The following is a 14,446-nucleotide window of genomic DNA, read 5'->3' on the forward strand; positions in this document are numbered from 1 at the left end:
TAGGGAATAATCCCTAGAAGCAGAGGCAGAAGAGAAATCACTGGAGAGATGCTCAGCAGGTAAAATACCTGCTGTATAAGCCTCATCTATGCCTGAGTCCCAGAACCTTAAGGAAAAAAAAAAAGCTAGGTGTGTTGGTGTACACCTGTAATCCCAGTACTTCACACTGAAATTCTCCTGTTTTTCTTGAGAATTTCTTGCAAGCCCATGGGCTAATTAGCCTGGAGTATGTCTCCTGGCAGAAATAAGAGAAACCCTTTTTCAACAACGTGGAAGGAGGAAATTGTTCTCAGATCTCCCCATGCACACTGTGGCACATGTATACCCTCACTCATACCATATTACACATATGTGCATACAGACATACATGCAAAACACTAATACACAGAAACTATAATAAGCTCACTTGTTTCCACTCTGTGTTCTAGAGTACAGAGGAGAGGAGAGCAATCACAAAAAACTGAGTGTGTTGCTGGAAGAGATAAGTGATCATTGCAGAGCCCTTCTTGCTGTCCCTAACCGTACCCCTGTTCTTTCTCTTAACAGGCTAGCTGTAACCAACACCACTATGACAGGGACTGTGCTAAAGATGACAGATTGGAGCCACAGGCAGAAGCTGCAGCTGAAGGCCCTGGACACAGTGCTGTTTGGGCCTCCTCTCTGTGAGTCTTGTGTAGAAACTAGTGCTGTGGAACCCTAAACCACTGGGAGTGGCTAAGCTAAAATCCTGGGTCTCATAGGCACGCCTATAAGACAGTACCTTCACTATGTCACTGGTGTTGAGATATGAAATAGTCTTATTTTAGTCTAGCCATATTTAAATGTTTGATCTACTGGGTCAATTAAGAATTTTAAGGAAAGATCTACTTTTTGCTAGTGTTGTCTGGATCCTATGGGAAGACCTAGATGAATCAATCATAGTCTATCGTAGAGGGATGCCATGAGCATTCCAGGCTCGGGAAGTAACTAAGTGATAAAATGTTCTCCTAGCATTCATAAGGCACTGGGCTCAACTTCTGCACAGGTGAACTAAAACCAGTGTTCTCTACAGGCACTCATACCTGTGTGTTCTAGACTAGGCACAGAGAAAACATCATTTGGAGAGGTGGTGCATGATCTCTGTCATTTAGTGAGGACCTAGCTTTATTTCATGCATTTACCAAGAGAAGACTTTGCAGATGGAAGAAAGAAGAGTAGGAAGGCTTAAAACAAGTAACACATAGAGGTTGAATGTCACTTAGGCTGCCAGCACTGGGTTGGGACAGAGGGAAGGGACTAACAGCTGACAACTTAGTGTCCGTGAGTGGCAGGGAAAGACTAAATGGGCTGTTAATGTAGCAACGAACACTTATTAAATATTTTAGTCTCTGGAGTTCTGATGTGAGGATGGTTAGCCTTGCCATCCTTTTCTTGTTTTAATGGTGTCAATAGAAAACAAAAGTGACCAAAATTCCTAGCAGGGCTGGTGGTATACATCTCCAATCTTGTATGAGAGGGTGTGTCAGGAGAGTTTGGAGTAGTTGCCCACTTGGGCTGTGTAGTGAGATCCTATGTATGTGAGGACTGGGCGTGTGTTGGGAAAGGAACTGAAGGCAGCTCTCCCTTGAGGGCCTGCACCAGCACTTGGGCATGCCTTGCTTGCCATAACTCTTCTTTGAGAAGCCTATACCCTATTCTTGGGTGTGTTTTACTTTTTTTTCTGAGAGCGTCTTTCTTAACAATTATGCTTATATCTATATTAAAATGTCTTTATCAAACCCCAACTCTGCTTCATAAAAGAAAAAGGAAGGAATTATAGACTAAAGCAAGCAAGTGCTCTAGATGGGAAAGTCAACTAACATAAGGACCAGAGTCCTGGCACCATGCTCCTAGGTCAGAGTTAGCAGGAGAGGCCTTAATGGAGGAAGTAAGACTGCTGCTCTAAAAAGGACATGGAGATCTTTTCCTAGGCCCACTTCATAAAACTTATGCTGAGTGTGATCTAAAACAAAGGTGGTCAGAGGTCAGAAAACTACTCCTGAGATAAACAGAAGTATCGTAGCTAAGCATATTTCATACATCTAGATTAGAATGTTTCAGCGAGGTGTGGTACACACGCCTTTAATCCCAGCACTCAGGAGGCAGAGGCAGGAGGATCTCTGTGAGTTTGAGGCCAGCCTGGTCTACAAAGTGAGTCCAGGACAGCCAAGGCTACAAAGAGAAACCCTGTCTTGGGTGGGTGGGGGGAACCTGCCTCTTCTACTTGATTAAAGATGCATGACACCACACCCAGCCGTCTCTTACTTACTCATGGGCAATAGGTTTTACTTTGGAGGGATAGAATTGCTTTGGAACTAGTAGAGTTGGTATTGACATATATTTGGAATGTAATACATGCCTCTGAATTATTCATTTTAAAAGTTACTTTGTGGCCAGGCACAGTGGTGCATGCCTTTAATCCCAGCACTTGGGAGGCAGAGGCAGGAGGATTGCTGTGAGTTCGAGGCCAGCCTAGTCTACAAAGTGAGTCTAGGACAGCCAGGGCTACACAAAGAAACTCTGTCTCAAAAAACCAACCCCTCCTCCCTCCAAAAAAGTTACTTTGTATTATATGAATTTTACCTTAAGATACTACTTTGAAAAAATTATTTTATATGGATGTTTGTGACTATGTATGTATGTATGTATGTATGTATGTATGTATGTATGTGCACCAATGATCATAGGTACCCCCAGAGGCCAGAAGAGAACATTGGATCCGTGGAACTGGAGTTACAGGTGGTTGTGAGCTGTCCACTAAAATTGTTGGGAACCTAACCCCAGTCACTGCAAAAGCAGCTAGTGCTCTTAACTACTGAGCTATCATTTTAGCCTCCTTCTTTTTTTAAAAACAACAACAACAACAACAACAACAACAAACTAAGCAACAAAAGGAAGAAAAGATACATTGTTCTTTTCAAAACTTAAATTTTTTGTTTATCGAGCTGGGTTTTGTGGAGCACAAAAACCTGTAATCTCAGCACTCAGGAGGCAGAGGCAGGTGGATATCTGTGAGTTCAAGGCCAGCCTGATCTACAAAGCCAGTCCAGGACAGCTAAGGCTACAAAGGAAAAAACCCTGTCTCAAACACAAGTAAACAAACAAACAAACAAACAAACAAAAAACCCAACCTAGGTATCAAAGGACATATCCAGAGAATAAAGAATAGCTGGGCATGGTGACACACATGTTTAATCTCCGCACATGGGAGGCAGAGGCCACATATACCCAGAGAACCTTTGCTTATGCCTGTAATTTCCAGCACTCTTGAGGTTGAATCAGGAGGATTTTTATAAGTTTGAGGCTAGCCTGGGCTATATAGTGAATTCTGGAACATGAAATTAGTCAAAAGAATAAATTACGGCTCCAGATCAATCTGGACAAGGTAAATATTGAATGAAATAGCTGGACTCAGTCTCTTATGGCCACTGTCAGAATGCTAAAGGGTTAGAAGTACCAGGAGGGAAAATGCTTATTCCCCACATTGTCTCATGTGATCAAGACATTGTGAATGCTGTTAAGAACATAAGAGGGAGCCAGGTGTTAAGAATGCGTACTGCTCATGAAGAAGACCCGAATTTGATTTCCAGCACACATGTCTGGCATCTCACAACTGCTTATAACTCTGGCTCCAGGAGATTGAATACCTCTCACCTCTGTGGCCACCTACATATACACATACATGCACATATAATTTTTAAAAACTTTGAAAAGGGCAGATGATATGTCTCAGAGGATAAATGTGCTTGCAGCCAAGTCTGATCATCCAAGTTCCATCTTTAGGAACTACATGGGAGAAGGAGAGAACTCAGTCCTCTCACCTTCAGTGTGTGCCATAGCACACATCCTCCACCCTACCCCACATTAAGTAAGTAATAAACAAAGACATGTAAATTTAAAAATCATGTAAAAGGACTTTGGCTTTGTGGTGCACATCTGTAATCCTAGCTACTTGGGAGGTCAAGGCAGGAGGATTGTTAGTTCACCTCAGACTGGCTTACTTAAAATAAGATTCTGCCTCAAAAATAAAAGTAAAAAGGGCTCAATGATAGAGTACTTGTCTAGTATTCCTGAGATTCTAGGTTTAATCCCTAGTACCACAGTGTGTGTGAGTGTGTGTGTGTGTGTGTGTGTGTGTGTGTGTGTGTGTGTGTGTGTGTGTGTGTGTGTTGATGTTGGCACTGAGGAATCCCACCAAACCAAGATCACAAGTCCTTAACAATCAGGGAAAATAAAGAGTATCCAAGGCTTTTAGTAGATACTGTGGAGGAAGCAAGTATATTCCAGAAAGAAAAGCAACTCCTGTGCTGAGGAGGTATCTTACTGTATCTGAGGACAATAGAATGAAGGCTTGAGGATGGCTGGGAGCATAGGGTCTCTGGAGGCTAGAGTAACCACTCACCCAGTGGCTCTCAACCTTCCTAATAGGTCTTCGTGTTGTGGTGACTACCAACCATAAAATTATTTCATTGCTATTTATAAGTGTGATTTTGCTACTGTTATGAGTCATAATGTAAATATCTGCTATGTGACCCTCCCAAGGGGGTCACAGGCTACAGGTTGAGAACCACTGCTTTAGAGGATCTCTCAGAAACCCTGGAGTAAACACTCATGGCTGCCCTCCTCAACCTAGTAACTCCCCTCCCTTGCATGGAAATAGGGTATGCTATTTTGTCTTTAATGCCACAGGATCCCCATGGTTGCATAGGCTTATCCCATTCCAAAGATGGCTGGAATGCTCTTGAGAAGGGACTATTATTTCCACTGCATTTTAGGGAAGGATGAGTTAATAAGCCTTCAGAAATTTTCTCAGGCCATTATCCTATCCAAATTAGGCCTTGGCTGGTGTAGAGCTAGGCACAGACTTTATCATGATAGTATGTTCATATGTGTTTAAGAGAAACAGTTCCTTCTGAGTTGGAAGGTCTACCTTTCACAAGAGGACTCACTGAGGAGAGGGTGCAGAGAATTGCAAGCTGAGTGTGCCTTGGCGCCCTGACTCACCGTGCCCTCCTTGTCCGGCAGTGACTCGCCATAATGACCTGAAAGACTTCATGCTGGTGGTGTCGATCGTTATTGGTGTGGGTGGCTGCTGGTTTGCCTATATCCAGAACCGTTACTCTAAGGAGCACATGAAGAAGATGATGAAGGATCTGGAAGGGTTACATCGAGCTGAGCAGAGTCTGCATGACCTTCAGGAAAGGTAAGACTTGCTTCTTAAGCAGAGCTCTGGTACTGCCAGCTCTTTGGAATCTCTTGTGGCACCCTGTTGACAACGGCTATAAAAGCTATGCCATCCATCTAGAGCTGTTCCTAGCTTCCTGCCATCCAGTTCAGTTGCCCTGGGTAGTTACTCCTTGAGAGGAGCTTTTATTCTATTTTGTTTAAAAGCAGAATAAAGCAAAAAGCTCTTTCTCCTCTGAGATTGGAAGAGGGAAATGCATGGCGGCAGAGTCCTGCCCTGGCAGGGGTTGTTATGGTCATTCTGCTTCTGGTCCTACACCTTGATTTCTTCCTTTCTCATGCAAATGGGCACAGTTTCTCATGGCCCCCAAAGAAGCCTCATAAGCCAGCTGGTCATGGTAGCACATGTGTGTAGCCCTGGCATTCTGGAAGTGGAGGTAGAAGGATCAGGAGCACAAGGTTAGCATGGACTACAAGCAAGTTTGAGACTGCGCTACCTAAGACTGACTCAAAAATAAAACAAAAAGGCTGAGAATGTAGCTCCGTACTGCATAAAACTGTACTTAGAGGCCTGCCTGGCAAAGTGGTTTAGCAGGTAAAGGTGCTGCCAAATGTGATCTGCTGAGCTCAGCACCAAAGCCCATGTATGGGATGAAGAGAACTAAGTCCTGGAAGTCATTTCTAATTACCACATACACACTGTGGCTCCCATGTGGCTGTGCACACACACACATACACACACTAAATGTAAAAACATTTTTAAAAATTGGGCTTAGAGGCAGGAGGATTAGAAGTTCAAGGTCATCTTTCACTATCTAGCAAGTTTGAGGTCAGCCTGGTCTACTTACGACCCTGTCTCATAAAGAAAAGTTACTTCATAAAAATTTTTCATCCTAGTCCCTTAGTTCTCATACACTCTAAATACCTTAAGTATTGACTTCTGTGACTAAGTCTATATTCCTTTCTAGAACTCTTTGTCATTAACAACCTGAAGGATGGGGCTAAAGAGATGGCTTAGAACTTAAGAGCACTGATTGCTTTTTCTAGAGGAATATGATTCCCAGCACCCACATGATGATTCCCAACCATCTTTAACTACAGTTGTAGGGGATCTGACACCTTCTGGCCTCCATGGGCACTGCATGCATGTGGTGCACATACATGCAGACATGCAGAACACCCATACACAAAAAATAAAAATAAATAACTTCAATTGACTTGATCGGGGAAGTATTATGCTATCACTCTGATAGTCTATGACACTTTGAAACTGGAAGAAGATAGAGCTATAAAAAGAGAGTCCCAGTCAGGCAGTATTTCCTCTACTCCAGACATCTAGAATTCAGGTCTTAATGCAGACCTCTCACCACCTTATAGTGTAAGCACGCAGTGGAGTTAGACAGATTCCATAGATGAGTGAATATGACACTGTGTTCAGATGGCCTGGAAAGATGGGCAGGCAGGGCCAGGGTGGAACTGTGAGACACACATAGATCTGCTCAGTAGATGTAAAAGTCAGTAAAAGGTCTGTGCAAGTGTCGGAGTTGGTTTGGTTTGGTTTTATGAAGGGGAGACGTCTGTTTCAGGATCATTCTTTAGAAAATGACGGGCAGCTTAACAATTTCATTTCGGAAGCCTGGAGAAATCTACAAAAATAGGAATAAAGCCTGAAATACATGTCTGAATATATGCCTGTAGTTCCAGCATTTGGGTGGTGGAGACAGGTGTGTCAGGAGTTCAAAGTCATCCTCAGCTACATAGGGAATTCCAGGTTAGCCTGGCCTGTGAGATTCAGTCTCAAACTGTTCCTCTGAAAGAAAAAAGTCTGGTCTGTGTCCCCCACCTGTGTCTTATTATGTAGTCCAGATCCAGGCTGGCTTTGAAATCATAGCTATCCTCTCGCCTCAGATTTCCAAGAGCTAGGATTACACTAGTTGGTGTGCACCACCAATCTAGTTTCTTTGGTTTGTTTGTTTGTTTGTTTGTTTTGTAGCCAAGTCTGGCCTGGAATTCATGGTGATTCTGCTTCAGCCTCTCAAGTGTTAGCTTTACAGAACTGCACTAACATGCCTGAGACATTTAAAGAGTTACTATTAAGTAACAGACACTATTTTCTTTGAATGGGTGAGGAAAAGCTTTCTTACAGGCAAAGTTTCTTTTTGGTCTTTGGGTGTTTACTTTTTTTTTTTAATTAATAGATTTTTTAAAAAATGTATCCTTGGCTGGCCTGACTCTCTCTAAATAAACCAGAATGGTCTGGAACTCAGAGATCTGCCTGCCCCAGCCTCCGAAGTGCTAAGACTAAAGGCATGGGCCTCCACACCTGGCCCATGAGCTGGGTACCGAAATTGATAGGTACTGTTGTTCCTGTCTTAGCGTTGAGGAAATGAAGGCTAGGACGGTCACATGCCAGCAGTGAACAGGACATTAAAAAAAAACAAAAAGATTTGTTTTTATTTTGTGTATTAGTTTTATTTTATGTGCCTGTCTGTATGTGTGTCTGGTAACAGACACCAGAAGACGGCATCAGATTTCCTAGAACCAGAGTTACAGCCAGTTGTGAGCCGCCCTGTGAGTGCTTGAGACAGACCGGAGGTCCTCTAGTAGGGCAGAAGCACTCTCAGCTGCTGAGCCGTTTCTCCAGCCCCTGAGCTAGGAAGTTTGACTCTCCAGCAGCAGGGTTACCAGATCCGTGTCTATAGGCTTCTAGTGGGCAAGAAGAGTATGGTTTCTAAGCTGATGCACGGGCGCTTTGCTGGGTCCCTTGTTCTTTTCCCTTTGCCAGCTAGGGGCTCACTGCTGTATCTGAACAGTTCGCGTGCTTCATCCGTTTGAGAAACATGCACTGTTTTCATTCCAAAGACAAAAGAATCTAAGCAAGAGACATTCCAAGTTTGAGGATAAAACTTAAGCTCCTACTAGCCCTCCCTGCTCTTCAAATCCTCCTGAGTTTAATGACCACTGTACCACCACGCAAGAGATAGACAGCCCCCCCCCCCTCTAGACTGTTGCATACACACACACACACACACACACACACACACACACACACACACACACACACACACACACACACACGCTTCTCCAGAGTTCAGGGCCACATGCCACTTTGTCCCTCCTGTGCATAGAAATACACAGCAGGGTGCTGCCACCACACAGCTTTGTTGTAAATGAATGTAACACCACATATACATTCCAATTAGGATTTCACAAGTCTATGAAGCAGGCAGGAATTTTGTTTCCTTTTTGCTATGAAGAAACAGGTGAAATGTGTCCCTGGTCATACAAGTGTTGGAGCCACAGCCAGGGACTTCTTTGTTTTTTTTTGAGACAGGGCTTCTTTGTGTATCCTTGACTGTCCTGGACTCGCTTTGTAGACCACGCTGGCCTCAAACTCACAGAGATCTGCATGCTTCTGCCTCCCGAGTGCTGGGATTACAGGTGTGCGCCACTGCACCTGGCTTAGCTGGGGACTTTGAACCAGGCTGCTGTTGTCTTGGAGTAGGACAGCACTTGCTTGTACATTTACTTGCTCATTTCTGCACTCAATATATAGTGCTCTCTGTCTCTACTAGACCATGGTTGCTTTTTGCTGCAATGGAGGTATCTATTTAGAGGTAAGATGTGGTCAGACCAGCTTTTCAGTGAGAATTGAGTCCCTAGTTGGGCTGTGGGACAGTAGACATCAGCAAGGAGAGAAGGGGAAATGGCATTACTGGCTTTTTTTTTTTTTTTTAAAGCTATGCATGTATCGCCATCTGGTGTCCATCCTAAGGAGCAGCAATTTCTTCTCCAGTTGGCAGAAAACTGCTATTGTCACAGAGCTGCTTGTACCCACTGTTTCTTCTTACCAGGGTCTCAGCCACAGACAAACCTGGACTTGCAGTTCTTAAAAAATTGAATTCTATATCTTTCCTTAATCATTTTTTTCTCTTCTGACTTTGAGACATGGTCTCTTACACCAAGGCTGACTTTTTAAAAAAAATTTTATTAATTTATTCTTGTTACATCTCAATGGTTATCCCCTCCCTTGTATCCTCCCATTCCTCCCTCCCTCCCATTTTCCACTTATTCCCCTCCCCTATGACTGTTCCTGAGGGGGATTTCCTCCCCCTGTATATGCTCATAGGGTATCAAGTCTCTTCTTGGTAGCCTGCTGTCCTTCCTCTGAGTGCCACCAGGTTTCCCCCTCCAGGGGACATGGTCAAATGTGAGGCACCAGAGTACGTGAGAAAGTCATATCCCACTCTCCACTCAACCGTGGACAATGTTCTGACCATTGGCTAGATCTGGGTAGGGGTTTAAAGTTTACCGCCTGTATTGTCCTTGGCTGGTGCCAAGGCTGACTTTAAACTCCATATTTCCCTGCGTCTGTCTTCCAAGTGTTAGGGTTATAGATGTGTGTCACCATGCTTGGATATGCTCATTTTAATTAAGTACACAATGCCCCCAGTGGGTCTTTTTATTCTGTAGGCTAGCATTTCTCCTTCCTTTGCTACTTTTGTGATGCTAGTGATACTAGTCTCTCTGAGTAGCTGGAACTTGCTATGTAGACCAGGTTGGTCTCGGACGTGCGTTGGTCCTCCTGCCTCTGCTTCTTATGTGACTGCAAGCACATGCCACTCTGTCTCGTCTTATCTGTACTCTTCTCTACCTCAAATCTAAACCATGCCTTTCTTCCCTTTTTCTTTCTTTCTTTTAGATGGTGTCTCATTATGTAGCCCTGGCTGGTCTGGAGCTCAGAGATCCACCCACCTCTACCTCCAGAGCGCTGGGATTAAAGGTGTGCACCACCATGCCCAGACTCTTTTTAAAAACCCACTTTATTGATTGATTGATTGATTGTATGTGTGTTGGGGGTATACCATGGTGTGGGTGTGAAGGTCAGAGGATAACTCACCAGAGTCTGTTCTATTATTCTACCATGTGGGTCCTTGCTATCAAACTCGGTTGTTGTGCTTGGCACCTTTATGCGCTGAGCTACCTTCCTGGCCTTCCTTCCTTCTTTCATTTTTTTCCCCTTTCCCCTTCCTCCTTCCATCCTCTTCTCTCACTTTTCCTGCCCTCTCCTTTCTTACTTCCCCCTCCTTTGGACCAAACCAACGACCTCACTCAGGCTAACCAAGAACTCTAAATTTCTTCTCTTTCTTCTTCTTTATTAGTCCCATATCCTAGTTCCCCGGTAGCTTCGTGGCTCCTGCTAACTTAAGGAGACCACACAATAGCTCAGTTCTTTTTCTTTTCATAGCATTTGGTAAACTCTTTCCCTTGAGTCTTGTCCTAGTGTTACTATTTCTATGATGAAACACTGAGGAGGAAAGGGTTCATTTGGCTTACCCTTCCTCATCACTGCTCATCATCAAAAGCAGTGAGGACAGGAGGGCAGGAACCTGGAGGCAGAAGCTGATGCAGAGGTCTTGGAGGAATGCTGCTTGCTGGCCTGCTCCTCATGACTTGTTCAGCCTGCTTTTTTATAGAACCCAGAACCTCCAGCCCAGGGGATGATGGCAGCACCCACAATAGGCTGGGCCCTCCCCCATCAATTACTTAGAAAATGCCTTATGGCTGAATCTTATGAAGGCATTTTCTAAATTGAGGTCCCTCCTTTCAGATAACTCTATGTCAGATTGGCATAAAGTTTGCCAGCACAGTTGTAGTCTAGATATCTCCTTCCCCAGCTTCTTTCAGGCACAGTTGATTGCTCATTCTTTTGCCTCAGGCAACACTATGTATTCATCTCTTTATTGTAGAATCTGTCACACTGTAGATATTTATTAGTCTACTGTTGGTAAACTTTGGAAGAGGCGATGGGCTTCTTAGTGGGAGGTCAGTTTTTGTTTTGTTTGTTTTTCTAAACAGGGTTTCTCTTTGTGGCCCTAGCTGACCTGGAACTTGCTCTGTAGACAAGGCTGGCCTTGAACTCAGAGCTCTCCTAGCCTCTGCTTCATGAGGGTTAGGGTTAATGGTATGTACTACCACCACCTGGCGGGAGGTCAGTTTTTTTTTTCTTTTTTCTTTTTTCTTTTCTTTTTCTTTCTTTCTTTCTTTCTTTTTTTTTTTTTTAAGGTTTTTCGAGACAGGGTTTCTCTGTGTAACCTTGGCTCTCCTGGACTCACTTTTGTAGACCAGGCTGACCTCGAACTCACAGAGATCCTCCTGCCTCTGCCTCCCAAGTGCTGGGATTAAAAGCAATGAGCCACCACACCTGGCTGAGGTCAGGTTTTTAAATTTATTTCTTGTATTTAGGGCTCAGCATAGGACTTGATTTTTTAGTAGGCATTTGATTAACTTGTTTAATAAATGAATGAAATCGATGGATAGATGGATGAATGAGTTAAGATATATGGAAGAAAGAAAGGAGAGAGGAAGGAGACTTCCTTAGAAGACTTTGTCAGTAAGCAGAGACAATGTGAAAGTGAGTACAAGGATAGACGTTTATTATAGTTGATTTCCTTAAAATCTTACCAACTTTGAAAAATCCATAGGACCAAAGGCAACAGATGATCTTTTAAGATCTTCTCACTCTAGCCCCTTGGACATACAGTTCAGTGTGTGTGTGTGTGTGTGTGTGTGTGTGTGTGTGTGTGTACACATGCTTATAACAGGCATTTGAGAGTCTAAGGAGTCCACCTAATAATTTTTTCTCGCTTTCCATAAGCGTCCCTCCTACTACCACCCCACCTAAATCTGAACCATTAGGTTTGCTTCACTTTTATCTATCTTTAAAGGGCTTTTTAAAGTTATTAAACCAACCTTCCTTTCCTTCCCCCTTCCTTCCTTCCCCCTTCCTTTTCTTCCCCCTTCCTTTCCTTCCCCCTTTCTTTCTTTCTTTCTTTCTTTCTTTCTTTCTTTCTTTCTTTCTTTCTTTCTTTCTTTCGAGACAGGGTTTCTCTGTGTAGCCTTGGCTGTCCTGGACTCACTTTGCAGACCAGGCTGGCCTCGAACTCACAGAGATCTGCCTGCCTGTGCTTCTCCGAGTGCTGGGATTATAGATGTATGCCACTGCGCCCAGCTTGAACCTTTCATATCTCAAAATTCGAGACTATATATGGACTTTGAGATGGCAAAGATTGAGTTCAAGCCTTTTATCTCCCCTCTTCATAGTCACATCTGTCCTAGGCTGATGTTATCACCTACTACTAGGAAGAAAAGTGTGAACTGTGACATGTAAACTGATACTTGTTATAATTCAGGGTGTGCGGTACTTTAGCGGAGGATTCGGTTGGTTGTGGACCTGGCTTCATGGTCTTGTTTACCAGCAGCAGAGTAATGGCCGACATAATCATTAAGGCTAATGCCGAGCTCTGCAGCCAGCAGTGTAGACAGGCTACGTGCTGAGAGCTGATGGCTCCCTTTTTTCCTTATTGCCGTAACTCCTGGCGTATTGGCTGGTACGTCCGTGCCTGGTCTCCTCCAGCTCTCTCTGTTCCGCCTCCCCTCCCCCCAAGGCTGCACAAGGCCCAGGAGGAGCACAGAACCGTGGAAGTAGAGAAGGTCCATCTGGAGAAAAAGCTTCGTGACGAGATCAACCTTGCGAAGCAGGAAGCCCAGCGGCTGAAGGAGCTGAGGGAGGGTACTGAGAACGAGAGGAGCCGCCAGAAGTATGCTGAGGAAGAGCTGGAGCAGGTAGGATGATCTGCACTAGACGCTTCAAGGTGTGTAAAGGGCAGAGGGCCAGGGTCTGACTGGAAAGCTTCATGTGTGAATGTTTTGAAACATGGTTCAAATCTTTCTTCTAGACTTATCAATAAGGGTAATGGAAAAGCTATAAAAAGTGGTTACCATGACTTTAAAAAAGTGGTAGTTAACAGGAGATAAGAGTGATCTTCTTTCCCATCCCCCCTTTCATTAAGGTATTTACATCAAGTGAGCAAATCGTAAGTATGGAGCTGATAAGTTTTTACATATAGACACACCTGTGTAAGCACCACTCAGAAAGCTCACTTTTGCCCTTGGCAAATTTTGCCCCAAGAGTAACTATTGTCATAACCTCTAAACTAGACTAGTTTTGCAGGATTTTGAATTTTGTGAAAATGACAGTGGGGCTGGAGAGAAAGTCTAGCAGTTAAAATAACTGCACGGCTCAGCCAGGTGTGGTGGTGGTGCATACCTTTAATCTCAGCAGAGGAGGAGGCAGAGGCAGGCGGATCACTGTGAGTTCAAGGCCAGCCTAGGCTACACAGAGAAACCATGTCTCGAAAAACCAGTTCCCAGCACCCATGTTAGGTGGCTCATACTGCCTATAACTCCAGCTCCGGGGAACCCAGCATCCTCTCTGGCCTCCATGAGCACTGCCCTCATGTGTATATCCCCCACCTCCACCCCTAAAATAAACACATTTAAAAAAAACTTTATAAAAATGGTATAGGGCTAGGACTGTGACTTACTGGTAGGACCTTTTCCCAGCATACATAAGAATCTGGGCTCAATGTTCAGGACAACAAAAATAAATAAAACAACAAGAAGAATGGGATTATACATACATGCTTTTTATATTTTTTGTTTTGTTTTTGTTTTGAGTTAACATTGTGAGAGTCAAGTTGCATGATTGATTTCCATTACACAATAGTCTTAAGAAATTAGAAACAAGCTGGATATGATGGCACACACCTGTAATCACAGGACTCAGGGAGGCAGAGACAGGCAGATCTCTGAGTTCAAGGCCAGCCTGGGCTACAAAGCAAGTCCAGGAAAGCCAAGGCTACACAGAGAAACTCTGTTTTGAAAAACCAAAAAAGAAAAAAGAAAAGAAAAGAAAGATAGAAGGAAAGAAAGAAATCACAAACAAACAACCTCCTGGGTGTGGTAATGCATGCCTTTAATCCCAGCACTCATGGACCTCTGTGAGTTTAAGACCAGCATGGTTTACATAGCAAGTTGTAGGCCAACCAGAGCTATCTGGTGAGACCTTGTTTCAAAAATCAAAACAACACTCCCAAATAGGACTGGAGAGATGACTCAGTGGTTAAGAGCATATGTTCTTGCAGAGGACCCAGGCTTGGTTTCCAGTGCACAAATCATGGTTCATAACTGTTGTTTTAAAAAATGAAAACCACCCTGAGCTATACAAGACCTTTCTTTTAAAAAACTAAAAGTACCAACATTCTGGAAGACAGAGGCAGGCCAATCTCTATTAGTTCGAGGCCAGCCTGGTCTATGAAGTGAGTCCAGGACAGCCAAGACTACACAGAGAAACCCTGTCTCAAAAAACCAAACTAACCAACCAAACAAACCTAAAAGTAGG

At 43.8% G+C, this 14,446-nt stretch overlaps 1 protein-coding gene across 4 annotated transcripts in view; it reads left to right on the forward strand.

The window, feature by feature from the left end:
- Stim1 (stromal interaction molecule 1) overlaps window positions 1-14,446 on the forward strand; it is a 160,516-nt gene that overhangs the window by 133,336 nt on the left and 12,734 nt on the right. For all 4 annotated transcript variants that reach the window (XM_051149107.1, XM_051149105.1, XM_051149106.1 and 1 more), the window contains exons 5-7: window positions 547-662; window positions 5,044-5,221; window positions 12,651-12,828. In XM_051149107.1, coding sequence (XP_051005064.1) covers window positions 547-662; window positions 5,044-5,221; window positions 12,651-12,828 — 472 coding nt within the window. The remainder of the gene's footprint in view (window positions 1-546; window positions 663-5,043; window positions 5,222-12,650; window positions 12,829-14,446) is intronic.

Source organism: Acomys russatus, chromosome 7 (assembly GCF_903995435.1).
Source record: "Acomys russatus chromosome 7, mAcoRus1.1, whole genome shotgun sequence".
NCBI lineage: Eukaryota > Metazoa > Chordata > Mammalia > Rodentia > Muridae > Acomys > Acomys russatus.